The sequence below is a fragment of the Myxine glutinosa genome, chromosome 2 (assembly GCF_964187855.1).
Source record: "Myxine glutinosa chromosome 2, kmMyxGlut1.1, whole genome shotgun sequence".
NCBI lineage: Eukaryota > Metazoa > Chordata > Myxini > Myxiniformes > Myxinidae > Myxine > Myxine glutinosa.
In genome coordinates this window covers 182345591-182364671 of record NC_136262.1, presented here as the reverse complement: position 1 = coordinate 182364671, position 19081 = coordinate 182345591, and the positions used below count along the sequence as shown (strand labels likewise).

The following is a 19081-nucleotide window of genomic DNA, read 5'->3' as shown; positions in this document are numbered from 1 at the left end:
AATGGATGGAACGGACGAGAACGGTCAAACCAGAGGAAGAACACAATTTATTATTATTTACAATGATCAGGATGAAGGAAAGGGGACAGAGCAGAAGCTTAATCGATCTTAACTAAATTCCAGACACAGGGCCCACTCGCGCACACGGGGAGAAGAAGAGAAGAAGTTCGCGCGCCAAGCGCGCTTTGCCGTCGGTCGCTCCAGGGTAGCTCGCCCGGCGTGGCTCTCTGGTGGTCACGGCACATATGCAGGAGAAGGCAGGCAGGAGGAGATCGCGCGTCTGTGGCCCGGCACGGGTCGTCTTCTCGAGCGCGCGATTAATACAGCACAGAGCGCAGGGCACGGGGCATGGGGAAAGTTCGTTTACAATCTCGATCACCGCAAATCAATGCACTCGTTCTGTGGCGTGTTCCCGTGCGTGCTCAAGCTCAACTCGACTCCACTCACTCTCACAGGGAACTTGAACTCGTCTCACAGGGAACTGTAACTCAGCACTTGAACTCACGATACTCTCCGGCTCTGACTGACGTGCACACGACTAACTCAGAACTGAGGACTGAGGTGGGGGGGCTCGGAGCAGGGTTATGTGGCTCCGCCCGGCCCTACTCGAATGTTCCAAAAACCCACCTCTCATCGTCGTGGTTAGCCACACCCCTCGAGCCCTGATTTGCGGCACGTGCTTACCGACCACTCCCTCCTGCAGCGCCTCCCTTCGGCCTCGCCAGGCCTGCCACGTGGCATGCTATCGCCAAAAAAACCACCCTATTCACGGACCTGCTCATCGCAAAACTAAACACAGGAAAAGACTACGCTTACATTCACTAAGAAATAACTGAACTATCACGAGGCTTCATGTTGTGGTGCGTCTACCTACGAGGGGGAATTATCCTTTATTCCAAAACCACAACAATATAATGCAAACAAAACAACAGGTTCACAACAGATTTCACATGGTTCAGACAAACATACCCACAGGTCAGGGCTTGGTCAAAACCACAAGGCCCGACTTGGCCTCCCACGCTGGATCTCAAGGCCATAAGCCAATTTGTCATACCCATTCACTAAGGGTTATTCCACCAATCAGTCCTAATTAAACAGACTGTACGTGATGTTTTCTATTCACCATTTTGCATTCCAAACCAGGATCAAGAAAATAACAAAATCGGATATAGTGTTTGCAAAAAACATTAAATATCAACTTCATGCAACTGGCCTGGTGTTGGCTTAGTGGTTAAGGTGCCAGCTTGGGATCCTAGGATCCTGGGTTTGAATCCCGATCGATACTGAATTAACGCCAGGGGGGTTGACTCAGCCTGTCATCCTTCCGAGGTCGGCAAATTGAGTACCAGCTTGCTGGGATGTATGATCACGGTGTGTACCCCGATTTTGAATAGGTACACCGTATCCCTGCGCATCGTAAGAGTGTGACCAAGGGTTGGCGTCAGGAAGGGCATCCGGCCATAAAAACATTGCCTCAAACAGGGAACCATGATTGTCATGGGGCCCGCAAGGCTAACCCCCGCTCTAGCGGGGAAAATGGCCTTAAAATGATCATTCATTCATTCATTCATTCATTCATGCAACTGCGAGACAAAATTAATGTAAATGGGATTTGAATATTTAGGTGCATTTTAGTGCATGAAAAAGAATAGTTGTTAATTCACATTGAGCAGCAAGTTTCATTCTTATCCACTGAGACATCAGGGATCACATACGGTCAGAGCAGAACAAGCCTAACAGGCCGATGATCAAACTGCTCACCCCGGTGAGCTGCTTCTTGCTATCGAGGAGTGGAAGGTCATAGGTTAAGCAGTAGTTCTTGGCACTCAGAAGTTCCTGGAGGAAGACTGTGGCCTCACCAAGAAGTCTGGAAGGAAATAAAGCCAATGAGTGAAGGGACAAACTCTCTCATGCCATGTATACACATACAGGTAAAGTATACTGTCCGTGTTACACTCCAAGCCACCATTAACAACAACATATATGACTGCCTTGACCATTCAGCAATAAACAAACAAAAACGTGTGTGTGTGTGTGTGTGTGTGTGTGTGTGTGTGTGTGTGTGTGTGTGTGTGTGTGTGTGTGTGTGTGTGTGTGTGTGTGTGTGTGTGTGTGTGTGTGTGTGTGTGTGTGTGTGTGTGTGTGTGTGTGTGTGTGTGTGTGTGTGTAACGTTTGAAACATAACGAGAGCTTCCCCAATCTCCACTCGATAAAAACCCTGCTCATGCGCAGAGATCTGCGGATCCAGTGGAGATCGCTCATCACACTCCAAATGTTTTGATTAATATCTCCGCCCGATTACATGTGCCTCGTTTTTTGGGGGTTTGCATTAACGGAAACAAATGTGTGTGGGGCAGACATAATTGGTTTTTGCAGATTATGTGATGTTTCATTCGCTGATCGCTCATTGATTGATGATCGCTCATTGACCACATATTTCATGCTCTCCATTAAAGTCAGGAAGTATTATTACTATTAATATCTATATTCACAGCTTCACAACACTTGACTTTTTACACATTTTGTTGTATTATAGGCTGAATTTAAAATAGATTAAATTTAAAAAGTTGTCACCAAAATCTACACGTAACACCCCAAAATGTCAGTGGAACTGACAGTATACCGACAGTGGAATTGACACATACACATATACACACACACACACACTGGGAGTAGAATGGGCCATACTGAAGAGCTCATTGACTTTCAACATGGCACCAACATAGGATGCAACCTTTCCAACAAGTCAGTTCGTCAAATTTCTGCCCTGCTAGAGCTACCCTGGTCAATTGTAAGTGCTGTTTTTGTAAAGTGGAAACGTCTAGGAGCAACAACAGCTCAGCCGTGAAGTGGTAGTCCACACAAGCTCACAGAACGGGATTGCCGAGTGCTGAAGCATATAGCGCGTAAAGATAGTCTGTCCTTGGTTGCAACACTCACTACCGAGTTCCAAATTGCCTCTGGAAGCAACGTCAGCACAACAACTGTTTGTCAGGAGCTTCATGAAATGGGTTTCCATGGCTGAACAGCCGCACATGAGCCGAATATCACCATGCGCAATGCCAAGCGTCAGCTGGAGTGGTGTAAAAATCGCTGCCATTAGACTCTGGAGCAGTGGAAACACGTTCTCTGGAGTGATGAATCATGCTTCACCATCTGGCAGTCCGACAGACGAATCTGGGTTTGACGGATGCCAGGAGAATGCAACTGCCTGAATGCATCGTGCCAAATGTAAAGTTTGGTGGAGGAGAAATAATGGTCTGGGCTGTTTTTCATGGTTCGGGCTGGGCCCCTTAGTTCCAGTGAAGGGAAATCTCAACAAACTTTGTGGCAACAGTTTGGGGAAGACCCTTTCCTGTTTCAGCATGACGATGCCCCAGTGCACAAAACAAGGTCCATACAGAAATGGTTTGTCGAGACCGGTGTGGAAGAACTTGACTAGCCTGCACAGAGCCCTGATCTCAACCCCATCAAACACCTTTGGGATGAATTGAAACGCCGACAGCGAGCCAGCCCTAATCACCCATCAATGCCCGACTTCACGAATGCTCTCGAGGCTGAATGGAAGCAAATCCCCGCAGCAATGTTCGAACATCTAGTGGAAAGCCTTCCCAGAAGAGTGGAGGCTGTTATGGCAGCAAGGGGGGGGGGGGACCAATTCCATATGAATACCCATTAATTTGGAATGCGATGTGTGATGTTTGGGTGTCTACATACGTTTGGTCATGTAGTGGATATCCAATCGATATATGTGGGAAAATTACATGCCCAGCCTGCAAATCGAACCCAGGTCCTTTCATGAACCATACTATATATATATATATATATATATACATATATATACAGTATATGTATATATATATATTATATATATATATGTATGTATGTATGTATGTATGTATGTATGTATGTATGTATGTATGTATGTATGTATGTATGTATGTATGTATGTATGTATGTATGTATGTATGTATGTATGTGTGTATGTGTGTATGTGTGTATGTGTGTATGTGTGTATGTGTGTATGTGTGTATGTGTGTATGTGTGTGTGTGTGTGTGTGTGTGTGTGTGTGTGTGTGTGTGTGTGTGTGTGTGTGTGTGTGTGTGTGTGTGTGTGTGTGTGTGTGTGTGTGTGTGTGTGTGTGTGTGTGAGAGAGAGAGAGAGAGAGAGAGAGAGAGAGAGAGAGAGAGAGTGTCAGTGAGGTGTAAAACAGATGATGCATTTTAAAATAAGAAAGCAAGATCTTGTACACTGTGCTGTCAACTCCCCCCTCAATCCTTGTGAAGCAATGCTCCACATTACATTAAGTATACTGGAAAGTAATGTCGTTTTTTAAGCTGTTTATTCCTCTTTGAAAAAAACATTACTTTCTGGTACACCTAATAACATGAATCGATAATGTGTTGGTAAATAACACCATGCTCAACATGTGCAATGAGAGTAATTAAGGCTTTCATCCACAGCTTGATGGAGTAATGTTCTCCTCTATGGGGCTGATAACCCTGCCTCACATCTAGCTCAGCTTGACACCATGGAAACAAACCTTCAAGATCATCAAAATCTCCCATGACGAAGCTGAGCCTATGGGCCTTGGCACTTTCCCATCGCAGACAGGTCGGTTGTCCTAGTCCTTGGCCGCCTCCTTTCCGATTGTGCACCCTCTGAGATTTTCATGCTCCCCCCCCACCCCCATCATCCCCATCATCCCCAGGTTTTTGAAGGTTGCACATGGTCTGCCAAAGATCCAATTGTGGCCAAAATTAAAAAAAAAATTTAAAATCCAGGATCATTGCTCATCCACTCACCCCCCTCCCCCGCCCCCTCTTCCACCCTGCCCCATATGTGGAATCAATTACACATTCTCTTCCATCTCATTCTTCCTTCCAGGTCTTCAAGAGCGGTTCATCATCTTGGGTCATGTCATGTCCTCCCTCCCCTCCCAACCCATCATATCATACACAAGCAAAATCTTTCCTACCCCATTTCCTCCTCCCAAAAGCCACCTGCTTTCAGGTTTAGTTTTTACTTCCACTTCTGTGGTTGACTATTTTTGGCTGGATCCATATTGTCCACCCATTGTGCCCTTCCGTAAACCACAGACTTCACAACCATCATTTCTACAAGTGTCCCAACCACAATATCCCTGCTAGATTGTGTCAATTAAACTGAAGGAATGTGGAGCCGAGAAAAGCATGCATGAAAAACCAAATGAACGGTGACGTAAACAAGATGTCGCACACGCTGGTGAGACGAGGAGAAACGTTATACAATGTGCGGTCCAACCAAAGGCCTGAAGGTTATGAGGAGTGCATGTTTGGGGTTGAGGGGAAGTGTTGTGGAGGGAGAGGGAGAGCCTTCCATTAAACTAGACATAAAATTAATCAATGTTTAAAATAGGCATCCAGATGCAAATACCACATGAAGGAATGCTGGTGAACGTTTAGGAACAAGTGAAGGAATCTTGCAATTTAAGCTTGATCTAAAGTCTAAATAATGGAGGGTTAACGTGAAGGTAAATACAGAACTAGTTTAAACATTCAGGTTCTACAACATTAAGGCAATCAAAAATAATGAAAATCTCTTCCACCTCATTCCACAAGTTTACACAAGTTTTCCAAGCTTGCGACAGACTTATTCTCTGGCCTGTGAATAATTTCCTGCCAGCTTGCCAAGAGAGAAACTCCCATGAGGCTGCCCAGGAAACGAAGGGGAGTGGGAAGAGTTGGACCTACGCCTCGAGTTGTTCAGACGGCCTTAAAAGGACATCTGGAGAGTGGACAAACGATGAGGATGACGAAGGCTAAGACTTATCACAAAGCCATGGGGAAAGGGACAATATATATATATATATTACAACAAATTCACAACTGCCAAGTGGAGAATATCCAGGTTGCAGTTCACAAAACGACAAAAGCATTTGCTTTTTAAAAGTTGGTCCCTTTCCAAAAGCCACTGGGCACACTAAAATTGGGATATTGTGTCAAGGCCGGAAATTCCAAACAATATAACGGCAATATTAACAGCTCGTACAGTTTGAAAGAAATACCATCGTGATGGCCACAACGCAAACAATCATTTTGCATGGACAACCCCAAGAACCAAATTCCTTTCAAGCTCCCTCATTTTAAATATAATAATCCTGCATTAAAGGGATCACATGGTACAAACTTAATATCCCTTGATACGATGAATTGCGACTATTATCACGCGTTAACTTCTCGGTTTTGGGCTGAAGGGTCGGCTGGGAAGTACCGACAGGATTTTTCAATACAACCATCTGCAGAATGTACCTATTGTTACGGATTCATCACTTCCGTTGTGGTGGTTTGCATCCACTGTAAATATTTCCGATTCCATGTATTATTATTGTTGTCATTTAAAGGGAATAGATATTTCTAGTTTCAAAAGTTAAAAGTTAATGTTAAAAGAAACAGGAAACCGGATCGGGAACCAGACGACAAACCGGAAGAAGACAAGAAGAAAGAAGGTGGAGCGAGTGAAGTCGGAGAAAAGGTGAGTCGTTTCTTCGTCCTGAGCGAACGTTGTCGAGCAAGAGTCACGAGTGAACTTTGGGGTTTCCTGGAAAGGGATTCCTGCGATAGGGTTGTTATCGCTGTGACTGAGCAACCTGCGTGTCAGGTTTGGCGTTGGATTCCGAGGAATCATCGTTGTCATTGCGTCTCAAGTACGAGCCGTCAGCCATTTTGACTCGCGTGCTTTGCTCATCGCGAAAGGTCTTTGCTTCGCGTCAGCCGTTTTCACCATTCAGACATCTATCTGGGATGTGTGTGTGCAACGCGAATTTTGAAGACAAACCTGAGGTTCGCCGATTTGGAGCGGTAAAACATTCATACCCGAGGGGGTGAATTTCCCAGTCGCCTTGAGTGCGCCTTTTCGCAGCTGTTGGCCGCGTGACCCTTTTTCTGCCGCTTTGGCCATGTACGCCTTGGTGCAGTTTTGGCGGCGTGACTGGGCCTGTCATCTGAACGGGATTCGGATTCGACATCTTTCTGACGATCGCTGGAGGGGATCAACTTGAGCTCGAAGACGGGAATATAGTGACATTGGGGAATGTTCCTTTTTCTTTACCATTAGATTCTGCTGGACAAGGAAACAATCTACCTTTGCTGCATCGCAACCATATCACATTAGTGGTTACAGGAAAAACAGCAGATGAATTTGTATTGAAATAATAGGAAATAAATGGAAAAGGTGGGCATTTGGCCCATTGTTTCACTGTCATATCCACAGGCCTTGCACTCCAAACTACTACAGGTGGTACCAATTGTGCAGCAAAGTTTGGAATTTATTCAAGATAGCAACACAATGGCCTACTATGCTTGAAAGACGCCCTCAATCAATCAAAAACAGCCCAATTGCACACAGGAGAGCCAGTAGTACGACATGCTTCAAGAAGCAAGCTATACATCCTGGTAACAAAACCAGAGCAGCAATTTTAGTTCAGTATGATCATGTTGGATAAGATGAATAAAGCCTCAACAGCTCAAACAAGTGACCAACCAACATAAATATTGTAATGTCAGTGGGGTAGTGATGACTTCAGACCAGGTAGATTTGTACAGATAGCCTGCTCCGATTCTCGTGTAGAAACCACCATGTAATAAGTACTTGTGTAGCCCGGATGTCGGATAAAGTTGTATATTTGTCCCCATCACGAGGGGGTGGGGAATGTTAACTAGCTCAGGGATTATGCTAATTCCCTGAATGTCTTACCTTTTGTGATTTACAGCACCACAATAGACACTGAGCGCAGGAAATGCCCATTAACAACACTAAATATCAATAAAAACCAACCGGAAGCCAGTTCTGAGCACTGCCGATGGGATGGCAACCAGCTACATCACCACGAAGGTCGAGCAGGCTGAAGAGACCCCTGAGGATATGTGATTGGCCAGTGCGGAGTAAGAAGGCACTCGCTGATTGGTGAAGGGAAGGGCGAGGAAGAAGGAACTCGCTGATTGGTGAAGGGAAGGGCGAGGAAGAAGGAACTCGCTGATTGGTGCAAAGGACGAGCAAGAAGTAACATGCTGATTGGCAAAGCACGACCGATTACGTCAGAGCCGGGACTGCGCGTGAGTGGTGGAGAGCTGGGCCTGTGGTGTTGGCCTGCGGGGATTGGAGAAGCACCGATGACGTCAGAGAGGGACGTAAAAACCACGTCTGACGAGCATTCTTTCACTTGTGCCTCTTGTCCCTCTTGTCCCTGCACGTTCTGGATGTCACAGTAGATGGTTGTGCGCTGACAATTTTCCCTTTTCGTCTTCACGTTATGGACCTTGGTGCAGGTGGCAGTGTGCCGAGACGTTGCTGGTGGATGAGAGGCGGAGCAGCCGCAGACGTTGAGCTGCAAGTTTGAGGCAGGAGGGACGAGTGGACGATTCCCGACGATACCCCATGAACTGATCAGAAATAAGTGCACTAAATAATCAAACTATTATTTTATCCAGTTAACCTTTCCCTTCGTCTGTGTTCAAGTCTGGTGTGGGGGATGTCACGTTTTTCTTGTTACCGGCATTCCGTTTAATAAACATGTTTATTTTTGTACATTTTAAATCCGGTTCGTGCGAGTTTTTTTTTTTTCTGCAGGTTCGGGAACTGCCAGCGGACCACAGGTAAGCTAGCTCTTCAGTTTCCCTTCTCCCTTTCTTCCCCTGCATGTATAAAGTCCGCATTTGATCATAGCCTCGGAGTTAAAGCTTGCTCGGCTAATATGTTTCCTGTTAAAGATTTTAATAGTCAGAAACACCACAAAATGAACTGGTTAATACATATAAAAGTGTTTACCAAAGCTTAAGTAATAATAATTAAATATTTAAACTCCAATCAACCCTCGTTAATACGACCCCATTTAATCCAGAGATCTTGATATCCGACCACAACATCCAGGAACAGATTTCTGCCATTCATTTTATCCCTCTAATCCACCAATCTCGCTAATCCGACATTGGGTGCTGGGAACAAAGTAGTCCGGATTAACGAGGGTTGACTATATATACAACCATCAATGTATATACAACCAAATATATAGAATCATATACATATATATACATTGTCGTGTGACTGCTCTGTACCCCGATCTGCACCCGACCTCATGGCTTGGTTTTTGCTCTGACATGCATCAGCTGTGAGACCTCAAACAGGTGTGTGCCTTTCCAAATCAGGTCCAATCAATTGAATTTACCACAGATTGACTCCAATCAAGGTGTAGAAACATCTCAAAGATGATCAAGAGAAATGGGAGGCACCTGAGCTAAATTTCAAGTGTCATAGCAAAGGGTCTGAATACTTATGTAAATGTGATATTTCAGTTTTTTCTTAATAAATTTACAAAACTTTCTAAAACCCTGTTTTCTCTTTGTCATTATGTGGTATTGACTGTAAATTGATGAGGGAAAAAATGAATTTAAACGATTTCAGCATAAGGCTGCAACATAAAATGTGAAAAAAGTGAAAGGGTCTGAATACTTTCTGAATGCACTGTGCATATACATACACACACAAATATATATATATATATATATATATATATATATATATATATATATATATATATATATATATACACCACCAGTCAAAAGTTTTAGAACACCTCAATTTTTCCAGTTTTTATTGAAATTTACGCAGTTTAATGTCTCAATGTACTCTGAAATTAAGCATAGAACAAATAAACAATTGGAGATAAAAAAATAAATCATAGAATCATTTTGTTTAACAAAATTTAATTTAAATTTTTGACTCAGCAAAGTAGCCACCTTTTGCAAATATAACCGCCAAAACCACTCGTGGCATTCTTTCTACAATGGAAATCAAATATTGTTCGGGAAGTTCTTCCCAACACTGTTGCAGAAGTTCCCACAAATGTGTTGCACTTGTAGGTTGCTTTGCTTTCACCCTTCTGTCCGGTTCATCCCAAACCACCTCGATGGGGTTTAAGTCTGGAGACTGTGCTGGCCATTCCATGATTTGAAGCCGACCGTCTTGTTCTTTTTCTCGAAGGTAGTTTTGACATAACCTGGAGGTGTGTTTAGGGTCATTATCTTGCTGTAGGATGAACCCGACCAACTAGGCGTATACCAGAGGGTATTGCGTGGCGCTGCAAAATGCTGTGGTAGCCCTTTTGGTTCAGGGTGCCAGTCACTCTGCAAGTCACCGACTCTTGATCCATCAAAAGAGCCCCAGACCATCACGCTTCCTCCTCCATGTTTGACAGTTGGTGTCACACACTGAGGAACCATCCTTTCGCCTACTCGACGGCGTACAAAAACCCTGCGTGATGAACCAAAGATTTCAAATTTTGATTCATTGGTCCATAAGACCTTCTTCCAGTCTTCAGTCGTCCACTGGCGGTGCTTCATGACCCAGGCAAGCCTCTTTTTCTTATTTTGCCATCTTAGCAATGGCTTTCTTACTGCCACTCGACCTGTCAAACCTGCAGCTCGAAGTCTTCTCTTCACAGTTGAAACTGAGACTTGCTTACTTCGACCAGTGTTAAGCTGTGCTTGAAGCTGTTGTCCTGTGAGCCGCCTATCACGCAAGCTGTTGATTCTCAGAACCTTGTCTTCTGATTCTGTTGTGGCTTTGGGTCTGCCAGACCTCTTCCTGTCAGTTTCCTCCAGTTTCCAATATACTACTTCCTGCAGTGCAATATTGTCCAAATAATGCTTCAGAGGGTGTAATAACAGTCTGTGCCAACACTGCTTTTATACAGACAGCGGGTTTGTAATCAAGTAATCAGCAGAGGTTGGGACACCTGTAGGAATTGTTTGCATCAACTTTCAAGGCTTAATTTACTTACATTGCTGCAGAACAGCTGCAAGTTGTTAACCCATTACTTGTTCCCTGAAGGCCTTTTTTTTTTTTACAATATAACTGTGCAATTTACATGATTTTCCCATTTTTGCTAACCTAAACTTTTTTTTTTTAACCTCAAACAGTTTACTGCTTACCTTTGTACCATTACACGTTATTCACTGGACTTGAATTGCGAAAATTTCAATAAAAACTGGAAAAATTGAGGTGTTCTAAAACTTTTGACCGGTAGTGTGTACACATACATATTATATATATATATTGTTGCTGTTTTAGAACCCTCACTTGTAGATAATTACTTGTAAATATCCCATTATTAGAAGGTTAAAGGTTGCACCCCTAGTTAGTCCACAAGCAACACGTCAGCCACCATAGGACTTTAGTTATTTCATTATTATGTGTTTTAGATAAGGCCGTGTTTCCAATAGTTGAATCTGCGTGCCGGGTTTTGCCCGCTGGACCGGAGTCGACTGGAGCCTGGACCCTCTACCTGGACCTTCCACCCTACCAGCTACAATCCCCGTGTGAGTGTGTGTTTGTCTGGGGTCCTAAGTTAAGACTGTTGTTAAGACTGCCCTGTGTTCTGCTTCTTCTTCTTCTTCCTGTACATCCTTTTGTTTCCTCTTCTCTTGTATATTTGTGAATAAACCCATCTTTGTTCTTCCCATACTCTGGTTTCCTCTCCATCCGACTTTTCTCAATTGAGTACCTGTGGTACGATTAGGAACCGCTCAGAATCGGGTTTAGTCTTATTGTTAATGGCTCGGATCGCGGATTGCCATCCGCTCGGCGTTTTCCATCGTATCCGTGGGAGTTATTTCCCTGCTTTACGGTCGGGTTAGTAAGTAGGTATTTGGGACTACTTTGACCAATGACCCTAGCTAATACTGACCGGAAGGAGCGTTATAACTTCTAAGGACTTGGGGCGGCCAGCTAAAAAGACAAGGGGATTACCCCCCCCCCCTTGATAAGGGGAACGCCGACCCCAGAGATCCGTAACAATATGTATGTATATATATGTATGTATATATATGTATGTATATATATGTATGTATATATATGTATGTATATATATGTATGTATATATATATATATAATTATATATATATATATATATATAATTTGAACCATCCAAGCCTTTGCAAAACTCAACTGTTGAGTATATCAAAATATCACATCAAGGAGAACTGAAAGTAAGGCCTTGACAGATTATACTTGTTGTAACATCAAGCCTCCACTGAGATTTCAGAACAAACAAATGTGCCACATGGTCGGGTTGTCGGCGACTAAACAGACACCCCTCACTGACTTTGTTATTGGAGGTAGCAGGCAGTGACACCCTGCCACAACTAAAAACAACACCTGACAAAGGGTGGATGAGCTCCCAAAGAGGGCCAATGACAATTCAGTAAGGAGATGATGTCTCCTAAAAAACACCCATCCGGATTGTACCAGTTCAAGTCATACTAAAGACATTTAAAATGGTGCGTGCTGCTTTCTTGCTTGATGTTCGGCATTTAAAAGGATAGAACACTGACAATCTCCATTAGTTGGCATCCATGGGAACAAGGAAATGCCCTGTTCAGGAGACAATGCCCTGAGTATCCTGGGAAGGGATGGCACTTCGCCCAAGCTCAGTGGCCGTGTTAATATCTAAGCGTTTGTCTTCAGCTGAGAGTGTGTGTGTGTGTGTGTGTGTGTGTGTGTGTGTGTGTGTGTGTGTGTGTGTGTGTGTGTGTGTGTGTGTGTGTGTGTGTGTGTGTGTGTGTGTGTGTGTGTGTGTGTGTGTGTGTGTGTGTGTGTGTGTGTGTGTGTGTGTGTGTGTGTGTGTGTGTGTGTGTGTGTGTGTGTGTGTGTGTGTGTGTGTGTGTGTGTGTGTGTGTGTGTGTGTGTGTGTGTGTGTGTGTGTGTGTGTGTGATCCATTTTCCATTACAAACCTTAGACCATGTATAAATAAAAAATAAATATAAAAATAAACTTTTGAGTCATTGGGATATTATGCCAGCAAAGGTCCAGCACTTGAAGCCTCACATTGCATGGAATACCACAGACGAGCAGCTGCACATGAGAATTCGGGTACTGCGAACACAAGGCTTTGCTTGATGTGGTGCAAATGACAGAAAGCTTGGGATGTGGAAACAGCTTTTATGGAAGGATCAGTGCACATATTCAAGTACGATGGAAGAGTGTAGACTTCCAATAATTCAGTAATTCTTGGAAGAATTACTGGCTGAATTATGAAAAAAAACATGGAAGACACCATGGAAGGAATGATAACAAATCCCACTAGTGTCATGTGCTCGAATAAAGGCCCAGGCAGTGTTTTGAGATTAGGGAACAAGGAGAGGAGAGAGGGGGGGGAGTTTCATTCAGTAAAACATCAAATGGGTGTGCAAAGGCTTTTTGCAAAGTTATTAAATGGTGTACCACAAATTAGAGTGAAAAAGTAAGATGTGCACACAGGTGGAAGTTATACTGTACCTGGCTATCACAGAGCATACCCATACCACATGATGAACATGCTAATCACGTTCCAAAAAAAAAGAAAGAATTAAAAAAAAAAAGGAAACGTTCATCAGATGCTCATGAATACCACATCTCATTCAGATTTAGATTTCAAATTCACATCACAAGTGGTTCGTCCATCTCATCCTCGGCGGATTTGCTGGTTCACCTTTTTCTTCTGATTGGCGTTCTCAATCTCGTTCTTCTGGGTGTCGATTTATTAAAAATTAATTTTGATTGTGTTCTCTTGCTATCCAAAATACAGTATTGCCTTGTTATTTGCATCCTTTAAACAGCCGTTTCACAACATAAACGTACCTGTTTGAGCCGACCTTTTCGTGGTCTTTCACAACGACGGAGAGCTCTGCCGTGGCACCAAGGGGCTTGCCCTTGAGATCCCACTCAAAAGTCTGCAAGGAACCAAAAATAAAATTGTCCCACATTACCAAAGAATATCATCAACACTGTCGACTCAAAAAGGATGTTACCCTTTTTAAACGTGAGTGGTTAAAGGTATCGATCAAGACCATAAACATGGGAGACAAACATCTCACAAGGTGGACAACAAACTCTGGTACCGTACTGCTGTTTCATCATTGTAGGGAGGGAACTTGGTCATCAGTAGGATCGTTTCACTCAAGACTTGCATGGCAACAAATTAGACGAAGACTTTTGTAAACATCAAATGATGTATGACTAGATAATCTTGCTGTGATCTTGCAGGTTTCTATTCAGATTCATCAGTGCCAACCACAGAAATAATGATCGATAAGATACCAATGACACTTTGCCATTAACAGCCACTCACCATCCCTCCCCCCCCCCCCACCCAAAAAAAAAAAATTAACACCTCTGCCATCTGTGATGGATGGGGGTTATGTTTCCACGTCTGTGCAGGACATCTCAAAGATGGACAGATTTGGATGAAACTTGGACAAGTTGGGTGTGTGACGAGCACGAAATAATTCCACTTTGATGAAGGTCCGAATCCAGATACGAGAATTTTCTTTCAATTATTATGGAGAGTCCCCACCATTGAGAGATGGGGCCAAAAATATTTCCTGTGTGTGTATATATATATATATATATATATGTATAATACGCACCCCCAACTTTTGATTTTTTTTCCGATAAAAAAGTGCGTCTTATACACCGGTATATACGGCATATATTATATATTTATATAATCTCTCTAGCTATCTATATCTATGTCATCCATCTTTATATATGCATACACATATACACACCTAAAAACACACTACATGACCAAAAGTATGCGGACACCCCTTCTAATTAGTGGATTCAGCTGTTTCAGCCATACCCATTGCTGACAGGTATATATAATCAAGCACACACCCCTGCAATCTCTGCATAGACAAACATTGGCAGTAAAATGGGCCGTACTGAAGAGCTCAGTGACTTTCAACGTGGCACTGTCATCGGATGTCACCTTTGCAACAAGTCAGTTCGTCATATTTCTGCCCTGCGAGAGCTGCCCCGGTCAACTGAAAGTGCTGTTATTGTGAAGTGGAAATGTCTTGGAGCAAAAACAGCTCAGCCACGAAGTGGTAGGCCACACAAGCTCACAGAACGGGACCGACGAGTACTGAAGCGCGTAAAATAGTCTGTCCTCGGTTGCAGCACTCACTACCGTGTTCCAAACTGCCTCTGGAAGCAACGTCAGCATAACTGTTGGTCAGGAGCTTCATAAAATGGGTTTCCATGGTTGAGCAGCCGCACACAAGGTGAAGATCACCATGTGCAATGCCAGGCGTCGGCTGGAGTGGTGTAAAGATCGCCGCCATTGGACCCTGGAGCAGTGGAAACATGTTCTCTGGAGTGATAAATCACGCTTCACCATCCGGCAGTCCGACGGACGAATCTCGGTTTGGCGGATGCCAGGAGAAAGCTACCTGCCCGAATGCATAGTGCCAACTGTAAAGTTTGGTGGAGGAGGAATAATGGTCTGGGACTGTTTTTCATGGTTCGGGCTCGGCCCCTTAGTTCCAGTGAAGGGAAATCTTAACGCTACAGCATCCAATGACATTCTAGACGATTGTGTTTCCAACTTTGTGGCAACAGTTTGGGGAAGGCCTTTTCCTGTTTCAGCATGACAATGCCCCCGTGCAAAAAGCGAGGTCCATTCAGAAATGGTTTGTCGAGATCTGTGTGGAAAAACTTCACTGGCCTGCACCGAGCCCTGACCTCAAGCAAATCAAACACCTTTGGAATGAATTGGAATGCCGGATGCTAGCCAGGCCTAATCGCCCAACATCAGTGCCAGACCTCACTAATGCTCTTGTGGCTGAATGGAAGCAAATCCCCACAGCAATGTTCCAACATCTAGTGGAAAGCCTTCCCAGAAGAATGGAGGCTGTTATAGCAGCAAAGGGGGGGGGGGGGGGGGGGACCAACTTCATATTAATGCTCACTAATTTGGAATGAGACATGTGATGTTTGGGTGTCCACATACTTTTGGTCATGGTGTGTGTGTGTGTGTGTGTGTGTGTGTGTGTGTGTGTGTGTGTGTGTGTGTGTGTGTGTGTGTGTGTGTGTGTGTGTGTGTGTGTGTGTGTGTGTGTGTGTGTGTGTGTGTGTGTGTGTGTGTGTGTGTATATATATATATATATACATACATCATGATATTTCAAACAGTTGTGGACCAGTTATGACAAAACTTGGGGAATGAGTTGGTTCGGTGGCAAGAAAAAGCCAAAATTTTGGTTCAGGTTTAAATCTAAATCTGACCCATCAGTGGATTACAAAATGTATACCAATCAACCTCGCAGGGTTTTGCGCTCCACCAAGTCCCTTGTAGTTTTAATCAAAATCATTGTTACATTTACATCGTGTATCCAAGCCTGGTGTTGGCTTAGCGGTTAGGGTGCCGGCTTGGGATCCTCGGATCCTGGGTTCGAATCCCGGTCGATCACTGAATTAACACCAGGGGGGTTGACTCAGCCTGTCATCCTTCCGAGGTCAGCAAATTGAGCACCAGTTCACTGATAATATCCTGTTTGTTGCAAGAGGCGACTAACAGGGTTGGTGGCAGTAAGGGCATCCGGCCATAAAACATCGCTTCAAAAAGGGGACCACGGTGCCAGAAAAAGGCCAACCCCCGCTCTGTGGGGAAAAATGGCCTCTAAAGGTGGTCCATTTACATCGTGTATCTTTTGCTTATTCTTTATACCTCACACATGACCCTCACCGTGTAGATTATTACTGATGGGAAAATAGTTTTCACATCACACATTACTTCTCAGGAATGCATCTACCATGCCAAGCAAGGTATTACTGCAGTCAGCCTGCTTATACATTTACGAGAGAGAAAACTATTCGACTGTTCCTAAAAACGATACTATTTGAAAAACTATTCCTCTAGGATTACCAAGTTATTATCATTAACATCACAAGTGGTCAAATACTCTGTTTATACCAAACAGGTGTTACAGTGTTAGAACCATTTGCCTAAAAATAATAATCCGTTTAATGAGGTGTGTGTTTGTGTGTGTTATATATTTATCACTCGGACCATTCGGGGTAGGCCATTCGAACAATTAAAAGTGTTTTAACACCTCAATTGGCAGGAACCGTTGACAGCACGGCCAAAACTATGCCCTACGCAGCTTAGCGTAGGCCAAGGAGCAGCCAATAAAGACTCGTGTGACTGTCATCACGTTTGTGCATTTTTTATTCTACAAATCAACAAACTAACTTGTGGAGGGGTGCTTCAAAATGAATCAGTAAGTCAACAGAAACATTAGGTTGCAGTGACCAGTGCAGTTGCAGGTATTTAAAGTACCCGCAACTTGAACGGATTGTTTTTTTTTGGTGAAAATGTTAAGGCGTCACCACCTTGAAGGACCAAAAACACTGAACAGACATGGTTGTCCATTCCACAAACATGAGAAAAGATGGAATTGCGGAGAAAAGGTGAACAGAAAGAGTATATTTAGGAAGAGGAATAAGTGATGTATTGAATAGAAAAACAAGATTCGAGGTGGTAGTAAATCACAATCACCAAAAAAAAGAGTGGTGGATCTCTCGATAAACAAAAAGACTACCCATAAACGGGGCGGGCAAGCCTGAATTTTAAATGTCAGTCTTTTCATGATCACCACAAACCTAGAACGTCAAAAGCACAACTTTATTTTGGTATATAAAGAGCAGACCTATCAAAGAACATCCTGCTTAATTATTATCCTTCATTATTTGATCATTTAAAAGAAAGAATTTTAAAAGAAAGAGGTAGCAAAGGCGCAGGAGGCATGTAGGAAAATGTTCGGAGAAAGCTTGGATTCGGAAGAGGGTCAGAGAGCAGTATTCAGGATTGCAAAGCAGATAGCGAAAGAGGTGTGATGTGATGGGGGTGAGATGCTTGAAGGATGAAGTGGGACAAATCGTTGTCGACCCAGATGGAATTAAAGGAAGATGGAAAAGCTTTATGGAAATGCTGTTGAATACAGAGAATGAATGGGATGGCAACATAGAGAGTAACCCAGTTTTAGGACCGGCAGAGAAGATAACTGAGAAGGAAGTTGAGGAAACGATAAAAGCAATGAAGAGTAGAAAAGCCGGAGGGCCGACGGGAGTTGTGGGAGATATGTTGAAGGCAGCAGGAAGTTGGGGGTGTGAAGAGAATGACAGAGATCTGTAATCTGGTGGTGAAAGAAGGCCGCATTCCAGTGGCTTGGGAACTTAGTACCCTCATCCCTCTATACAAGGGGAAAGGTGACCCTCTGGAGTGTGGCTCGTACCGAGCGTTAAAGTTATTGGAGCATGGAATTAAGGTATTGGAAAGGGTGTTGGAGAGGAGGATAAGGAAGAAAGTGAAGATTGGCGAAATGCAGTTTGGATTTATGCCAGGAAGAGGAACGACAGATGCGCTTTTTATTGCGAGGCAGTTGCAGGAGAAGTACATGGAGAAGAGGAAGAAGTTGTTTCCTGGGTTTGTTGATCTGGAGAAAGCATTCGATAGGGTTCCACACCAAGTATTGACATGGGCATTGAGGAAGTTATGAGTGGAGGAATGGTTGATCAGAGTAGTGATGGCAATGTACAAAAGAGCGCACACAGCTGTAAGGCCGAAGGATGGGAACAGTGGTGAGTTTGAGGTGAAGGTGAGTGCATCAGGGGTCGGTACTAAGTCCACTACTATTTGTAGCTGTGATGGAGGTGCTGGCTCAGAACGTAAAGGAGGGTTTACCGTGGGAGTTGTTGTATGCAGACGATCTGGTGTTGATTGCGGAAAGTATGGATGGACTGAAGGAAAAGATGAACAAGTGGAAGGAATGTATGGAGAGAAAAGGTCTGAAGGTGAATATCGGAAAGACGAAGGTGATGGCAAGTGGTAAAGCATGTGGTGAGGTGGAAAGAACTGGAAGTGGCCCTGTGCTGTGTGCAGGAAGGGTGTCGGAGTGAACTCCATTCAATGTACAATGTGCACTGAGTGGGTTCATCAAAAATGTAGTGGTCTGAGAGGGTCATTAACCAGTGTGGCAGCTACATTCAAATGTAAGGTGTGCACAGAGGGAGCTGCAGATGGAGGAAATGTTGAGTTGGATCTTGGAGACGGCGTGAAGCTGGAAGGTGTGAAAACATTTTGCTACCTCGGAGACATGCTGAATGGAGAAGGTGGATCAGACTCAGCAACGGTTGCTCGAGTGCGATGTGCATGGAAGAAGTTTCGGGAACTGAGTGGCATGCTGACGAGGAGGGGAGTGTCGTTGAAACGGAAGGGAAAG

At 43.9% G+C, this 19081-nt stretch overlaps 1 protein-coding gene across 5 annotated transcripts in view; it reads right to left on the bottom strand.

The window, feature by feature from the left end:
* The window catches only part of DYSF (dysferlin), a 221820-nt gene that overhangs the window by 183553 nt on the left and 19186 nt on the right, over positions 1-19081 (bottom strand). For all 5 annotated transcript variants that reach the window (XM_078772024.1, XM_078772026.1, XM_078772022.1 and 2 more), the window contains exons 3-4: positions 13656-13747; positions 1762-1867 (exon numbers count right to left, since the gene is read on the bottom strand). In XM_078772024.1, the coding sequence (XP_078628150.1) occupies positions 1762-1867; positions 13656-13747 (198 nt within the window). The remainder of the gene's footprint in view (positions 1-1761; positions 1868-13655; positions 13748-19081) is intronic.